The sequence below is a fragment of the Anabrus simplex genome, chromosome 8 (assembly GCF_040414725.1).
Source record: "Anabrus simplex isolate iqAnaSimp1 chromosome 8, ASM4041472v1, whole genome shotgun sequence".
NCBI lineage: Eukaryota > Metazoa > Arthropoda > Insecta > Orthoptera > Tettigoniidae > Anabrus > Anabrus simplex.
Genome location: NC_090272.1, coordinates 196,806,882 through 196,825,209, shown reverse-complemented (window position 1 = coordinate 196,825,209; position 18,328 = coordinate 196,806,882). Strand labels below are relative to the sequence as shown.

Genomic DNA, 18,328 nt, shown 5'->3' with positions numbered 1-18,328 from the left:
AACCGGTACAATTATTATTATTATTATTATTATTATTATTATTATTATTATTATTATTATTATTATTATTGTTACGGAGTTATCCGTGGTAGTTAGAGGTGAAAGAAGGTGCGGGCGGGAATAGGTCTCAACTACAAAATTAAAGTTAATTCAAAACTTTAACAAAGGTTATATTTTCTTTTCAAAATCAACAAATAACAACAACAGAGAAACACGTACCAAGTAGCAGGAAAACAAGTTAATAAATTACATTTGCTGGGGTTCAAGCCCCGGGTGAATAATTAATGAGCTCCAAGCTCCACTTTACCAATGTTCAACCAGACCACCTGGGGCAGAATTCCCCTGAAATCAAAGAGCACTTGCTCTCACCAAATACATTGCGGCCTTCAAGAGGCACTCAAAACCTAATTTGAAACGAGCGAACCGGCTCCCAGTTACTCACGCCTATTTAAGGCACCCTCGACTTTTACAATCGCTTGCCTGCAGGCACAACTTACAAATTTACACAGGGGTATCATGTACCCAACCTACTGGGCCTACTCAGGAAAGGAACAGGTTAATTACATGGCCCAAAATACTAAATATACTGGAGGCGTAGTTTGCACTCCTAACACACTTTTTGAAACCTAAGTGGCTCTAGGCCGATATACAGGGGCTAATCCCAAGCTAGGGAAGTGACACGTATGAGAAAACTTTAATGCATAAGGAAGAGAAGAAACGGTTATGAAAACGTAGTCACCTCAATTTCAATATGAAGGGGAGCTCGAGGGGGTGAAGCACTCTCTATCCCCGCTTTACAGTAAAAGAGATATGAAGTTTTTTACATACACAGAAAGTTAATTTACATTTTAAAGGAATTGGTTACATATTAAAGGTTTCGAACCCTCCCCGAGAGTAGACTGCTGAGCTAGCAAGAAATGAAGATGTTAACAGGCCATTACCTTGTAGATGAGCTGCTGCTTGAACAAAGAGGCGCTTCCCGCCCCCTGCAATAAATTCACACACTGAGAAAGATGTTACTGAAGTGGCACCGAGACAAGAAAATCAGCAGTTTATATACCCTCGTGGAACATTCGAGACCTTTCATGAATGACAACAACCCGCCTACAAACTTTTATTGGCTATCAGCAAAAACTAATACACAAGACGATGAAGAAACACGTTATTGGTGGGAAATTAATTAAAGAAATTTATGATTGGCTAATTTCAAATCTGGCGGAGGGAAAGGATTTATATTGCCAATCCACAAACCACAGAACAAAATTTAGTAAAAATAAAAATTAGGAATACAATATCTCTTCAAGAAAGTTCATTCCATTGCACCAGAGTGTGTTACCATAGTTTTGGGTAGCGACATCTGTTAGAGAATGTTCAAACTTCTTGATACGGAGCAAACAAACACAAATCAAAATAGACACAGTTCAGAACACTTCAAGATTACCAAATTTACAGTAGTGACATCTTCCGAGAAACCGTTGAGTTAATACAGTTTGTTAAAGTTCAGGCTTTCTCCTGTAGAGAGGTTTCAACTGGCGCAATAGTTGAATTCGCGGCGTGGAGGTGTACCGCCCGGTACAGTTATTATTATTATTATTATTATTATTATTATTATTATTATTATTATTATTATTATTATACACAAAAGGCCCTTTTCGACACTATCCTGGTGGGCCTTGGCCAACCTGACGCACAATGATTGGTAAAATATTTGTTGTAAAATCATACTCTAAGCACTCGACTTTCATTCTGTTTTATGTCATTGAAGTTTTAAAAAAATGATATGAAGGAACGTTCAGGACGACGAAAACCCCTGACCCGGCCGGGAGTCGAAACCGTGGTCGCTGGTGACAGGCGGACGCGTTGCCCCCCTACACCACGGGGCCGGACTAATTCAAGTTAATATTGGCGATTATGTAAACGTATACTGCTAGATTATTATTACCACTACTATTATCGTCATCATCATCATCGTCGCCAAAATAGACCTACAACATTAACACTAACGATGATAATATCCCGAAACAATATTTAATGTTTGCTGGCTGATAATCATCTTGTATTCATCGCATCCCAAGTTACCAAGGGAGGAACGTGGAACTATAATTCCAAGTAGTTCCGACAATAGTTGTTAGATGGCGTTTGTGCATCAGTGGAGTCGACACTGGAGCGTTGCCTACGAGATATACAAGGCCGGGACATAGCTACTAATTTGTTGCTGGAAAAGCGGTCCGACCATGTTCACGATTTGGCCGCTCGATGTCAGGTTTCCGTTCTGTCCTTGGCAGACTTTAACATTGTGATATGCGTAGTAATTGTGATGCTGTGTTGATTTTGTGCAATTTATTGTGAATATTGTTTCTGTCGGTGAGTGTCTGTGAGGTTGAGAAGAAGGTGCACTATTTTGTACCTCTCTGTATTTCGGATGACAGTAAAAAAGCATGAAAATTGACGCTCCATAGTTTCCCTTCCGAGTGCGTTTTAAGGGAGAAATGGAAGCAAACCATTTCTAGGCAAGGTGATAATATCATACCTACTATATTATAGTAGGATCTCTTTACGTACCTAGCAATTCTTCTCATAAGAGATTTCAGTGTAAGCACATCAAACTTCCTTCTGTTTTCGTTGTATATCCTGTTCACAAACAGGAAAATGTCAAACGCAGGAAGCGTCCATTACCCAAAAATGATGTATTGTCATCAGTTTGTTTTTGCTAGTGGCTTTACGTCGCACCGACACAGATAGGTCTTATGGCTGGTGTGAAAATGGGAAATTACGGAAAACCATCTTCAGGGCTGCCGACAGTGGGATTCGAACCCACTATCTCTCGCGCCCCTAACCGCACGGCCAACTCGCCCGGTTCTTCAAAATTTAGTAAAAGTTCCGATTAAGATAACGATGAACATATCATATCTTCATACGTCAGCCACAAACGAAAAAGGAGTACAAGTCTCGTTTCTATATCAAGGGAAGTCTACGAGTATCTCTGTTAAATCTAAAAGAAAAATATATATATATATACGGGTGAGAAAATTAAATACCAGATTACAGAAAAGCAATCTGTAAATTGAGAAGTAGGATACGTGGAATGAAATCAGGAAAAAAAAAGAAAGGTTTACGGTATCTGAACTTCACCCAAAAAGAAAAAAAGCAAACCAAATTGAAAAGCATGCAAAAATTGGTCATTTAGGAGCTTTATTCCTGTTAGAACGAATTTAATTTTCTTCTTCTTTCTTCATCCGTTTACCCTCCAGGGTCGGTTTTTCCCTCGGACTCAGTGAGGGATCCCACCTCCACCGCCCTCAAGGGTAGTGTCCTGGAGCACCAGACTTTGGGTCGGAGATACAGCTGGGGAGGATGACCAGTACCTCGCCCAGGCTGCCTCACCTGCTATGCTGAACAGGGGCCTTGTGGAGGGATGGGAAGATTAGAAAGGACAGGCAGGGAAGAGGGAAGGAAGCGGCCGTGGCCTTAAGTTAGGTACTATCCCGGCATTTGCCTGGAGGAGAAGCGGGAAACCACGGAAAAACACTTCCAGGATGGCTGAGCTGGGAATCGAACCCACCTCTACTCAGTTGATATCCCGAGGCTGAGTGGACCCCGTTCCAGCCCTCGTACCACTTTTCAAATTTCGTGGCTGGGCCGGGAATCGAACCCGAACCTCCTGGAGTGACAGCTAATCACACTACCCACTACACCACAGAGGCGAACACAAATTCAATTTTACGGGAAGAAAAAAGAGAAATATGGTGAAACGCCTCTAGATATTTGCGTAATGGGCATAACACCCCTCAACAAACAGCGGCTTCAATACGAATGTCAAAATATCAGATGTGCGGAGGAAAATATTGGATCGCTGATAATTGATGAAAGGGCGATTAAACCCAAAGTTATTTATGGCCGCAATCTCGATCCGCTTATCGGATACTCTGAGGCACAATTAAAGGAATCGGTAAGAAGTGACAAACTCGCTATCAGATTTCTCTGCTTCTTTCGGGAATTACTTATTTCTTTTAAGCATATTGTAAGAAATACGTTGTAGAAAATAGTCAAACAATTGCTCCTGGTCTATCTTTGATCTCATATCTGTTTGCTGCCTTATGAAATTACTAGTTTTAATGAATTTTTATAGTTTTTCATATTCGAAAGTGTTGCAATGAGCGGGCGATACAGATCAGTAAAGAGAACTCTAGCGGCACTTGGCGGAAGTATCTCGAGGACGAGTCTAGTGTGCTGTATTTCCCGGCCTTGTGTATCTCGTAGGCAACGACTGGAGTCGAAAGTGTCGGTTCCAGAGGTAGCAGCCTCGACTCTTCGCGACTCCGTTCGCAGCCCATACCTAATTTTTGGTGAACAGTCTTACCCCACACTCTGACATTCCTTATCACTTCCGCGTTATCTCGCCTTTCCCGAGTATCACTAATTCCCAACACATCATGACGCATCCTCTTTGTTGACTCAGCCGGTTCTACTTTTTTCTTCCATAAGCCCCACCTCCTCTGCGAACCATGTGACCCTGCCGCGGTGGGGAGGCTTGCGTGTCCCAATGATGCAGATAGCCGAGCCGCAGGTGCAACCATATCGGATGGGTATTTGTTGAGAGACCAGACTAACGAATGGTTCATCGAAAGGGGGATAGCAGCCTTTCGGTAGTTGCAAGGGCGGCAGTCTAGATGATTGACTGATACTCAACATGGCTTAGCTGTGTTAATAATGCTACACGGCTGAAAGGAACGGTAAACTACAGCCGCAACTAACTCCCGAGGACATGCAGCTCTCTCTGTATGAATGATGTACTGATGATGGCTTCCTCCCGGGTAACATATTCCGGAGGTAAACTAGTCCCCCATTCGGATCTCCGGGTGGGGACTACACGAGAGGGGGCGATCATTAGGAAGATGGATACTGACATTCTGCGAGTCGGAGCGTGGAATGTTAGAAGTTTGAATCGTTGTGGTAGGTTAGAGAATCTGAAAAGGGAGATGGATAGGCTAATGTTAGATGTAGTTGTTATAAGTGAAGTACGTTGGCAGGAAGAAAAAGATTTTTGGTCAGGCGACTACCGAATTATCAACACAAAATCAAACAGGGAAAATGCAGGAGTTGGTTTAATAATGATTAAGAAAATAGGGCAGCGGGTAAGCTACTACGACCAGCATAGTGAAAGAATTATTGTCGTCAAGATAGACACCAAACCAATGCCCACCACAATAGTGCAGGTCTATATGCCTACTAGTTCAGCGGATGATGAAGAAATCGAAAGAATATATGAAGAGATAGAAGATTTAATAAAATATGTAAAAGGTGACGAGAATCTAATTGTGATGGGAGACTGGAATGCAGTGGTAGGCCAAGGAAGAGAAGGTAGTACAGTAGGAGAATTTGGATTGGGACAAAGGAACGAAAGAGGAAGTCGGCTGGTTGAATTCTGCACTGATCATAATTTAGTCCTTGCCACTACTTGGTTCAAACACCACAAACGACGGCTGTATACGTGGACGAGACCTGGAGACACTGGAAGGTATAAAATAGACTTAATTATGATTAGGCAGGGATTCAGAAACCAGGTGTTGGATCGCAAAAGTTTCCCAGGAGCAGACGTGGACTCTGACCACAACTTGTTGGTCATGAAATGCCATCTTGAAGTTGAAGAAATTCAAGAAAGGAAAGAATGCAAAAACATGGGATCTGGACAAGTTGAAAGAAAAGAGTGTGAGGGATTGTTTCAAGGAACATGTTGCACAAGGACTAAATGAAAAGGCTGAAGGAAACACAATAGAGGAAGAGTGGAGAGTAATGGAAAATGAAGTCAGTAGGGCTGCTGAAGAAATGTTAGGAAGGAAGAAAAGATCAACTAAGAATCAGTGGATAACTCAGGAGATACTAGACCTGATTGATGAACGACGAAAATACAAGAATGCTAGAAATGAAGAGGGTAGAAAAGAATACAGGCGATTAAAGAATGAAGTGGATAGAAAGTGCAAGGTAGCTAAGGAAGAATGGCTGAAGGAGAAGTGCAAGGATGTCGAAGGCTGTATGGTCCTGGGAAAGGTAGATCCTGCATACAGGAAAATCAAGGAAACCTTTGGAGAAAGGAAATCTAGGTGTATGAATATTAAGAGCTCAGATGGAAAGCCACTTCTAGGGAAAGAAGACAAAGCAGAAGGATGGCAGGAACATATCCAACAGTTGTATCAAGGTAAAGATGTAGATAATTTGGTTCTGGAACATGAAGAGGCTTTTGATGCTGATGAAATGGGAGACCCAATTTTGAGGTCAGAGGTTGACAGAGCTGTGAAGGACCTCAATAGGAACAAGGCACCTGGAATTGATGACATTCCCTCTGAATTACTGACTGTCTTAGGAGAAACCAGCATCGCAAGGTTATTTCATTTAGTGTGCAAGATGTATGAGACAGGAGAAGTCCCATCCGATTTTTGGAAGAACGTTATTATACCTATTCCCAAGAAAGCCGGTGCTGACAGGTGTGAAAACTGCCGCACCATTAGTTTAGTATTTCATGCCTGCAAAATTTTAACACTTATTATTTACAGAAGAATGGAAAAACAAGTTGAAGCCAAGTTGGGAGAAGATCAATTTGGCTTCGGAAGAAATGTAGGAACACGTGAAGCAATCCTGACTTTACGTCTGATCTTAGAGGATCGAATCAAGAAGGACAAGCTCACGTACATGGCATTTGTAGATCTAGAAAAGGCATTCGATAATGTTGATTGGACCAAGCTATTTATGATTCTGAAGATGATAGGGATCAGATACCGAGAACGGAGAATTATCTACAGTCTGTATAAAACTCAGTCTGCAGTGATAAGAATCGAGGGCTTTGAAAAAGAAGCAGCAATCCAGAAAGGAGTGAGGCAAGGCTGCAGTTTGTCCCCTCTCCTTTTCAATGTTTACATAGAACAGGCAGTAAAGGAAATCAAAGAGAAATTTGGAAAGGGAATCACATTCCAAGGAGAGGAAATCAAAACCTTAAGATTTGCCGATGATATTGTTATTTTATCTAAGACTGTAGATCAGGGATGGCGAACCTTTTCCAGCTAGTGTGTCATTTTAAGTCTGGTTTATTATTATCAGCTGTCTACTGTGCCACTTGTTATTTTAGTTTTTTAATGGCTATAACCTGCCCCCACCCTCAAAACCACCGACTTTCATCTCTAAAACAAAATTATGTTTCGTAATATGTTATCACTCATACACATATATTATATTGTGAAATAATACATTTGATTGCAGGTTTCGTGGTCGTATTTAACCAAAACCGGAAAATTATTTTGTAACCGTATCATTTATGATAGGTTCATAACTTGTTTGTCTTCGACAACACACGGTAAGCACTTACACCTGAACCAAGACGGTTTGCAAATGTTGACTTCACAACGTTAGTATTCTAGTTACATTGACAAGGTTCGTTGTAGAAATGAGCTGCTCGCAGGCGTATGATGACGCAAACAAAGTATCTAGCACTATAGCAAATTTCTTCACGGCCGAAAATATTTGTGGCAGGCTGTTCCACTGCTCAAGTATTACGTTCTCCGGCTTCTGGAGAGAGTATTCACCATCAACAGCACACTCGATTTTCACCAATGCTTCACCAAGTTGTACGAATTTGTTCACCCATGTACTGCTTTCTTGAAATTCAGTCAACTCCATTTCTGAACTGTCAATATCTAACCACTCAAAAAATTTGGCATTAATATCACTCATTTGTGCAATATGAGGTTTTGAAATTAAGTGCGTTAGTTTGTCCAAATCTCGAAATTGGAAAAATCTTTTGGCAACTATTTGTCTTACAAAATTCAAAATAATAAACAGTAACACACTAAGAATAATTTCGCAATGCTTGTAACCACGCACAAGCCAAACTTCACTAAATGACTGATGTGGGTGAGCGAATTGTTGGTCGGCCGCATCTGACATTTACCTCATGTGACTTCTGGACCTATCAGTGTTGCAGTGTTGCCAAAATAACCGTCCGAATGAAACTAGAAATAGGCACTTATTTCTTAAACCTCAAACACTATGACTATATGATGCACGAGATATGTGTAGTCTATAGTACAAGACGTACATAAAAACGTTAATACGTGCATTTGGTGTGCCACTGAAATTGTGTTCGCGTGTCACCTAATGACACGTGTGGCATAGGTTCGCCATCCCTGCTGTAGATCATCTCGAGAAGTTGCTGAATGGTATGGATGAAGTCTTGGGTAAAGAGTACAAGATGAAAAGAAATAAGTCCAAAACAAAAGTAATGGAGTGCAGTCGAACGAAGGCAGGTGATGCAGGAAATATTAGATTAGGAAATGAAGTCTTAAAGGAAGTAGATGAATATTGTTACTTGGGTAGTAAAATAACTAACGATGTCAGAAGTAAGGAGGACATAAAATGCAGACTAGCACAAGCAAGGAAGAGCTTTCTTAAGAAAAGAAATTTGCTCACTTCAAACATTGATATCGGAATTAGAAAGATGTTTTTGAAGACTTTCGTGTGGAGCGTGGGATTGTATGGAAGTGAAACATGGACGATAACTAGCTCAGCAGGAAAGAGAATAGAAGCTTTTGAAATGTGGTGTTACAGAAGAATGCTGAAGGTGAGATGGATAGATCGAATCACGAATGAAGAGATACTGAATCGAATTGGCGAGAGGAGATCGATTTGGCTAAATTTGACGAGAAGAAGAGATAGAATGATAGGACACATCTTATGACACCCAGGACTTGTTCAGTTGGTTTTTGAAGGAAGTGTAGGTGGTAAGAACGGTAGGGGTAGATCAGGGTATGAATATGACAAGCAGATTAGAGCAGATGTAGGATGCAATAGTTACGTAGAAATGAAAAGATTAGCACAGGATAGGGTGGCATGGAGAGCTGCATCAAACCAGTCTATGGACTGATGACTCAAACAACACAACAACAAGCCCCAGTAATATTGATAGCTCTCCATCGAATTCCCTTTCGTTCGCCAAGTCGTTTCCAAGGAATCCCTACCTCGTCAATTGAAATGAGAGCCCGTTACTCTCAAAGTTTCGAGGCTTGCTTAAAACGTTCTGAACGTGCTTCGTAAAATGTCTGTGAAGCAGGATGGTACCCTGCTTACACATAATCACACTGAGAATCTTTCCTCTGACAAGTGAGGAACCTTGGTGGATTGTATAGTTCTAGCGGCCTGGGCACGAGGAAGGTCGTGGCTCATATGTCCGAGATGTCCACTCCTATTCCATAGTAACCCTGACTCCCAGGACCACTTAAGGCACCCTGTCATTGCCCGTGAATCACGAAGTAGGACGTGAGTACAGTATCCCATATCAAGCACCTTCGAAATAAGCACAAAAGCCTCAAGATCTGTTGTTTGCAAGCATAATTGGATTTTGATTATAGTTGCCTTGTTCAGGGTTATTGCAGTAATCGTGGTGGTGGTGGTGGTGGTGATTGTTTTAAGAGGAAGTACAACTCTAAAACCATCCTCTCAGCATTAGTTCTTTCCGCATTATATAATGATGTTCTGTTTTTAAATGAAAGATGTGAATTGGGCTTTTTAAAGTGAATCTGTAGGTACTGCTGCCGTTGTTAAGAATAATTTTACAATGTCGGGTTAGAAATAGTGACTGTTATCGCAAAAAATTCTATTAACAATTTATGGACAATACCAATATTGTTTGCTATGTCATCAGAACCTTGTTTTTCTGTTTCCTCCAGGTTACAAGCCGCACTAACGCAGATGGCTTTTCGGCGACGCTGGAATGGAAAGGATTAGAACTCGGACGGCATCAGCTGTGACCTTAATTAGGGTGTAGTGCCGGCATCTATCTAATGTGAAAACGGGACAGCGCGGAAAACCATGATCAGGGTTGCCAACAGTGGATTCGAACCCATCTCCCAGATGCAAGTTTACAGGCACGCGACCGGTTCTACCTAGCCAACTCATTCAGCCGACAAGACTTTTTTTTATTTTTTGGTTCACAAGTGTTGGCATGAGAAGGGCATTTATTTATTTATTTATTTATTTGCTCTTTTAAACAAAAATATACTTTGAAATCGTTCGTTGTTCTTTATTGTATATTTTTCTACCTCTCTCGTACAGTTTCCACCACTCAAAGTAGTTGATATGCTTGGAGGTACAACAAATTCCCAGTTCTTGGGAAAGGGCGCCTCGGGAGAATTTTTTAATACTGCTCTTTTTTGTTCGTATCTAAATTGTTAACACACAGATACACCTCGTGAAAACCAGTGCCCACTGAATACGTCATACGATGGACTGAGAAGTTAATTTATTTAACAAATTATTTCGTAAACTATTTGCGATTTTTCTCGGAACTTTACCACCTGTGCGTATGAATCTTGGATACGGGTACGTGATACCTAGGTATCATAATCACTGACTTTTCACCTATGTGCAGCGTCGCGTTTCGAATTTTCGCCACATAGCATTTACAACGCCATGTCGCTATCGTTTGGATTCCAGGTAAAGATACAGCTCCTGGACTGTGATAAAATGCCAGTGACGTAAAACTACAAGCTTTGTTCAGCACGTGCTGTTCTCGAGAACTTGCAAGGAAGAGTCTCTCTCTCTCTCTCTCTCTCTCACACACACACACACACACACACACACACACACACACACACACACACACCGGTGTGATTGAAACTGAGCCCTCACCTCTTCAGTATGCAGGCCGAGAAATTGCAGGTGGTGCTGGGTATAAGGAGAGCCAAACATGTAAAGGCACTTTATATTATTCGCGCTAGCTGTCTAGTCAGTGGGGTCAAGTTTGGGCGTGCCATGCTGCCATTTGAGGGTGTTCTCGGTCTCCATCGATGTTGCTGAAGTTGTGGAATTCTTGAGTGAAGTAGGTAGGTGCGGTAGATGCTCTTCGCCTCTTTACCTTTTATATATCAGAAATAACGTATTAGCTCTGTCCAGGAAGATTTTTGAAGGATCAATGAGGGATCTAACGAACCTCACCAACAAAATGTGTTCGGAATAGAGATGTCTACAAAAAAGTATCGTGACAACTCCACACACCGCCAGTTACATTGAAGAGAGCCTTTCCGAAGATTACAGAAAGAGATGCTATACCAGTGCTTTTTAAACCGCCTTCCTTGCAAACTTACATTTGGTGCTCAACTTCCAGCAACGAATTGCATGTACAGTACTGTTTACTCGTATGGTATTGTATGAACCTCACAGTTAATACTTTATCAGACTCGCGTTTAATTCTTATCAATTTATAATAATTCACTTCCCATGTAGATACAAATACTGTGGATAACCACTACAAACATATCTATAGGTTCAATCGTTTGTGATAATATTGTACCTGTGAGGGTCGTATACTGTACAGTACCATGCGCTCACTCTTTCTGTGAGTGACTGCTTACGTCCCACACCACCTCATCCAACTCCCTGCTGCTCATAATCATCTCAATTGCTCGAACAGTCCGATAATGAAATAGGCCGCTGATGGTATGAAGCTTACCTGAGTTGCCTTAATATTTTATAACCAAACCAAACCCTATGGTGCAACAGCCCCGAAGGGGCATGGCCTACCAAGCGACTGCACCTCAGCCGTAAGGCCTGCAGATTATGAGGTGTCGTGTAGTCAGCACGACGAATCCTTTCGGCCGATATTCTTGGCTTTCTACTCCGGGGCCGACATCTCGCCGTCACATAGCTTCTCAATTGTAATCACGTAGGCTTAGTGGGCCTCGGACCAGCCGTCACGTACGGGTTAAAATCCCCGGCCTGGCCGGGAATCGAACACTGGGCGTTCGGATAAGAGGCAGGCACGTTACCCCTACACCGGAGAGCTGGCTGGTCTCTTATAAGCGTTCTAAAGTTTGGATTATTGTACGAACTAGAACTTTTAAACCCGTGTATCTTTCTTCAACTTGTGTTTGGACTTGAAGAGTTGACTGAGTCAACACACAAATAATTATAAACACATGTTGTGAAGTAATAAACATATACTGACCCATAATGAACACTTCGTGATTTAATACACAGATACAATAAAACGACACACAGCTCGTAAACTTGTCTTTCGATAGGCACTCGCTTACTAACAAACTTGAGTTTCATCGAACGCTGCGACAAATGCGCGCGCACTTCCTGTTGCGTTGAACTCGACACCGATAGGAAAACAACGCGAATGGTTCTAGGGTCAAATCCTCGCACTGTTTCCATTGTAAAGCGTAGTTACGAATAAGCAAACCACACTCTTCATAATACATTTGACGCCAAGGGAAGTGATCAGCCTGAGAAAACAGAGGGACAACGTACAAGACAAATCAGCACACGCTAAAACTGAACCAAAATATCCGCCAGAAATTGACATTGCAAAACGTGAAGTATAGCGAGTGATGCATAGTCTTTTTAAAGAGGTTTTAATATGAGCGGACAATGAAGGTGGGGAATAGGTAGTTCCTTGATATTCTAGTAAGTCCGTGATAGGGTTCAAGTAACTCCGTGTCAATAATATGTTCACAAAGAACCGTGCTTTTTCATGATAGAAACTTGTTTGTAATATAAGTATCCTTCAGTTTCCTATGTTGCAGTTATGATTTATTACAATTCAGGGCAATGTTAAGTGTCGGTTTTAGTCACTGTCGTCAGAAATCTCGCATCTGTCGCACGTAAAATACACTTTGTCACTTTTTGACACTCTTCATAGTACCAAACATGACAAAACTTGCATTCAATCCACTTGGCCCGTTCTTCTTCCGGACGTCATCTGCATTAAAACCTCCACATGCCCTACAGTTGTCGTTGACATTTATTTGAGGCGTGGATTTCAGCCTGGGCCCAGTTGTCGATTTCATTCCTGATGTTGATGGCCGGTTCTGGCTTCCTTAGGGTGTTTAGCTGTAAGTCCGAAACTCAAAGATTGCATTGTTGTAACAATTTACTATTTTAATTTCTAGTTCAGAGGGCATGGCAAAGGGCTTTCGAATTTTAGCAGTGGTGGTACACTGAGGATCAGCTGAGAATTCAACACAATAATCGTTCAGCGCTCCATGGGATTCCGAATTGTTTACTAGCTTTGTAAACTGTCCAGCGTTCGTCCTTAACCGAACGCAATGCCTCATGTTTTCAGACGTTTTTGGAGCGAGCCGCTTTTACTCTTCTTGGCCGCCATCATCACATGCAAAACCTAAGAAAAACAATCTTACTACCAAGCTCATTGACCTCTACCCTGTAGCACGATTTGTTTACTGTATATTTTAAAAATCTAAATTATTAGTAAATTACCTGTAACTCTTGTTAAATTCGAACATTAGCTTTAATACTTTTCTTAATAATGTATTAAAGTGCACAAAACTGCACAAAACTGCCTTCACTACAAAGAAAAGGTCTGTTGACACTTGAGAGTTTCGCAAAAGATTCTGTAAAATCTCACACTGGCACCCACAAAGGGTGCTAGCCACCTTGTATGAGTCCTGCATTCTTCTGCCTTCTTGTGGTGGAGTTTGAAGACATTCGTGTTTCAAGCTTCGCCGTGATAAAGGGAATACAAACTATCACCGGCATTACTTGATATCACCTATCTCACCCTCCCAGTCTTTAGCTTTGAATGATGAGAGATATTTATTTCTAGTTATGGCTCATTCTATCCTTCTGTGATTTACAGTTTTGTTTCGATTAACTGAACCGTGGCTTAAAAGCGGCTTTTATTTGTTTCAGTCTGTGGAGACATCCACGGCCAGTTCTACGACCTGATGAAATTATTTGAGGTCGGAGGTCCTCCGGCTACCACAAAATACCTCTTCCTAGGCGACTACGTAGATCGGGGATATTTTAGTATAGAGGTGAGTTACAACATTTTGCCTGATACCATGTACGCAGTGCCTTCACCATAATATTAACTACCTTACAGTTTTTGTTTCCTAAATGGTTAGAATAATAATAATAATAATAATAATAATAATAATAATATAAATTTAATGGCGGAAGTAATTTTAATTCCTCAAAGCTTAGGGTATTTCCGTATAAAATACGGGGTATGTGTGTTTTTTGGCAAGCGACAATGTTAACCATGTCATGTAGATAATTCCACCATATCTTACAGTACATCTTCATATTATCTGCCTTATGGAGTGGTATTATTATTATTATTATTATTATTATTATTGTCAGGCTGAATTGCTTAGACGGTAAAGAGCGCAGGCGTTTTGACTTCAACTTAGTAGGTTCGAGCCTGGTTCAGTCCGGTGGTATAGATACTAAAATTTGCTAGCCTCTTACCGGTACATTTACTGGCAGGTAATAAAAGAACTCCTGCGGGATAAAATTTTGGCAAGGCGGCGTCTTTGAAAACCATGGTAGCAGTTAGTGGAACGTAAAACCATTATTATTATTATTTCCATCTCCTTTGACAATTTTAATACACTAGGCCTACTTAATATGTTTATATAATTATAAAACATTATGTATATTACATGTTACTTGAGTAATATTAATTCTTCATAAAATATTTATAATAATTATAATAATCCCGGAAGTTGAATATTATAATTGGGGATTTCATCGGATATTTGATTCAGCAAGTGTTTCCGTGCTTACGACCTTATGAGACACTTCAGTATAGTCACCTACGGTTTCATATATAAATAATTCCTTGATTTTCTTTATACTTCTGCGTAAAATAATAATAATTGTACCGGGCGGTACACCTCCACGCCGCTAATTCAAACATTGCGCCAGTTGAAACTCCTCTACTGGAGGAAGCCTGAACTTCAACAACCACATTAATTCTAAGATTTCTCAGAAGATGTCCCTACTGTAAATTTTGAAGTGTTCTGAACTATGTCAGTTTCGATTCGTTTTTGTTTTCTCTGTAGCAAGAAGTGTGAACATTCTCTTCTAGATGGCACCACTTAAGAACTACAATTGTGCACCTTAGTGCGAAGTGAAAGAACTTTTTTTGAAGAAATTTTGTAGTCATAAGTTTGTTCTTTGTTAAATTTATTTCTGTCATTGTTTGAGTTGGCAATGTTAATCCGTTCGTTCCGCCAGTTTTGAAATTAGCCAATCCCGAATTTCTTAAATTAATTTTCGACCAATCGGGGCTTTCTTCCCCAACCTGCTCTGTAACTGTGTTCGGTAACCAATAAAATTTTGTGGGCGGGTTGTAATCATTCATGAAACGTCTCGAATCTTCCACGAGGATATATAAATTGCTGTTTTTCTGGTCTCGGGGCCACTTCAGTAACATCATTCCTAGTGTGATTATATAGCAGGGGGCGGGAAGCGCCCCTTTCTTCAGGCGGCAGTTCATCCATCAGGTAATGGCCTTTTAATAACTTCTTTGTTTGCTAGCTCAGCAGTTTAACCCTCGGGGCAGGTTCGAAACTTTTACCATGTAACCTTCCTTTAAAATGTAAAAGACACTTGGTATAAAGTTCTGTCTCTCTAACTACAAATTGGGATAGAGTGTGCCTAACCCTCTCGAGCTCCCACTCATATTGTTTTGAGGTGACTACATTTTTATAACTGTTTCCCATCTCTTCGTAATGTAAGAAAGTTTTATTTCGTGTCACCTCCGTAGTATGGGATTAGCCCTTGCATAAGCGGCCTAGGCCAAATTAGGTTTTAATAAAGTGTATTAGGAGTGCTGAGTACGCCTCCACTCAAGTTGGTATTTTGGGGCCATGTCATTGTCCTGTTTCTTTACTGAATAGGCCTCAGTAGGTTGGGTATTTTTACCCCTGTTTTTATGTGTCCGGAGGACAGCTTGAAGGTGGAGTTTGGTGTGGCCTTTGATGGGCTTGAACTTTGAGAGCGGGTTGCTCTTTCTTAAATTTGGGTTCTGTGTGCCTCGAGGAGGCTTTACTGGGTAATTGGGAGCTAGTGCTCCTTGGTATGATTGGGGTTTTCTGCCCCTTTGTTGAACCTTATACATAAGTAAAGTTGGGCTCTTTGCTCAAGGATTGTGTGTCTGGGGGCTCGAAGCCCAAAACCATTAACAAATTGTAATTGTACATTCTTAATTTGTTGATATAAAACTGAGTTCCTGTTATACTTGTTATTTCTTGATCTCGAAAAGAAAATATAACCTTTGTTAAATTTTTAATTAATTTTAATTTCGTTGTTGAGACCTATTCCACCCAACACCTTCTTTCACCTCTAACTACCACGGATAACTCCGTAATAATAATAATAATAATAATAATAATAATAATAATAATAATAATAATAATAATTGTACCGGTTGGTACACCTATAGGCCTACGCCGCACATTTGAATTTTCCGCCTTAAATTACTCCTCTACAGCGGAAACTTTGAACTTTAAAACTGAATTAATTCAACCGTTTATCAGAAGATGTTACTGTGTTAATTTCGAATTGTTTTTGTTTACTAATTATCAAGAAGTGTTGGACATTCTCTCACAGATGTCTCTACTAAAAAACTATGATCATGCACCCTGGTGCGAAGTGATGGAACTTTTCTTGAAGATATTTTATACTCATAAGTTTTCCTATAACTAAATTTCGTTCTTTCATTTGTGGGTTGGCAATATAAATCTTTTCTTTCCGCCAGTTTTGAAGTTAGCCAATCAATAATTTCTGTCACTAATTTTCAGCCAATGGTGTCTTTCTTCTCGAATTTTGATGTGTAACTGTAAGCTACCCAATAAACGACTGTGGGTGTGTCTTAATTATTCATGAAAGGTCTCGAATCTTCCCCGAGAGTATAAAAACTGCTAATTTTCCTGGCTCTCGGCCACTTCAACAACATCTAGCTTAGTTTATGGAAGTATAGCAGGGGGCGGGTAGCGCCTCTTCCTTTGGGCAGCAGATCTTCAACAAAGGTAATGGCCTTATAACATCTTTATTTCTTGCTAGCTCAACAGTTTAGCCCTCAGGGAAGGTCCGAAACCTTTTCATTGTAACTTACCTCTCTAAAAATGTAACTTAGTGCCGGCTTATGTAAAAATTTCTTATTACTTTAACTGTAAATCGGGGATAGAGAATGTTTTACCCTCTCGAGCTCCCCTTCATCTTGAGTTGAGATGACTACGTTTTCATAACCGATTTTCTACTCTTAATGTCTTAAAATGTTCATATACGAGTCACCTCCCTATCTTGGGAATAGCCCCTGTATCATCGGCCTAGTGCCCCTTAGGTTTTATAATGTTTCATATAGGAGCGCAAGCAACGCCTCCATTCACCTTGGTATTTTGGCCCATTGGTATTGATTTTGGCTGAAATTTGACGTACAACGAATCTCCATACCCCAACTTCTGAGTAGCGACTTGGAGGTTGATTAAGAAACACAGTTCCATATAATCAAGAGAAAGGATAGCATATAGTTTCTGTTATTTCTGCCTCAACGGGAATTGCGTGCGGAAAGTGATGTGGGGTATAACATCAGATGTTCTGTCTTATTGGACCATTACGCGGTGGAGAGAGAGAGAGAGAGAGAGAGAGAGAGAGAGAGAGAGAGAGAGAGAGAGAGAGAGAGAGAGAGAGAGAGAGAGAGAGAGAGAGAGAAGAAAAAGCATTTGGAAGGAATACTTGGAGGATGAAAGACATAATATAATGTTGTTTGTGAATTAGTTTCTGAAACAGTTCCATTCCTACTGAATCGTGATGCAGTTGATATGTCTTCCACATGACCGATACTGCACTCCCAGTGATATAGATGATTTACTAGTCTAAGATAACCTTAGTTGCTTTCTGTTCAGTACACAATGAATGGTTTCATGCGTTGCAAGATTATGGCTTATCGGCTAAATGTAGAATAGGGATGGGAGAAATGATCGAATGAATAGTGTGACCGCTGTAGTCGGGTGACGTCATGAGCCATTTTTGCGTTCACTTCGGACAGTGCGAACATAGGTGGGCTGCGATCGTGCTTCATCGGAGATGTCGGCTCGAGTGCTTTGGTTGGGCGTTTTTCGAAAATACGCGCCAGGAGCACGGCGAGCAAATTTCTAGTTACGCTCATATGTGATAACAAGTGTAAAGTAATTTGGTGCTAATAATCAGATCTTTGGTGCGCTCACGGAAAATTTTCTAAAACTCGCCTCGCTTATTACGATTAGTGAGGCATTCCTTCCAGCACAGAAAAATAACTTCTGTCATTTTATGAACATCATACAACTCTCGTACCTATTTCAACGATTTAAGTTTCTCGGCAGCAACGACATAGAAATGTGTAATTAATGAGTTAATTAAATTCATATGTAGATGGATTACAAGAATGTATCCGTATTCCGTAACCCGTTTTGCTTAAACGTTTTTGGACAGGTTGGAGCCATGACTTTTGTGTATGCATGTACGCTGTGAAGAACGCATGCAGTTTTACCTT

General features: G+C 40.7%; 1 protein-coding gene across 3 annotated transcripts in view; it reads left to right on the top strand.

The window, feature by feature from the left end:
* LOC136878964 (serine/threonine-protein phosphatase 2B catalytic subunit 2) overlaps positions 1–18,328 on the top strand; it is a 1,209,081-nt gene that overhangs the window by 802,350 nt on the left and 388,403 nt on the right. For all 3 annotated transcript variants that reach the window (XM_067152610.2, XM_067152609.2, XM_067152608.2), the window contains exon 3: positions 13,699–13,823. In XM_067152610.2, the coding sequence (XP_067008711.1) occupies positions 13,699–13,823 (125 nt within the window). The remainder of the gene's footprint in view (positions 1–13,698; positions 13,824–18,328) is intronic.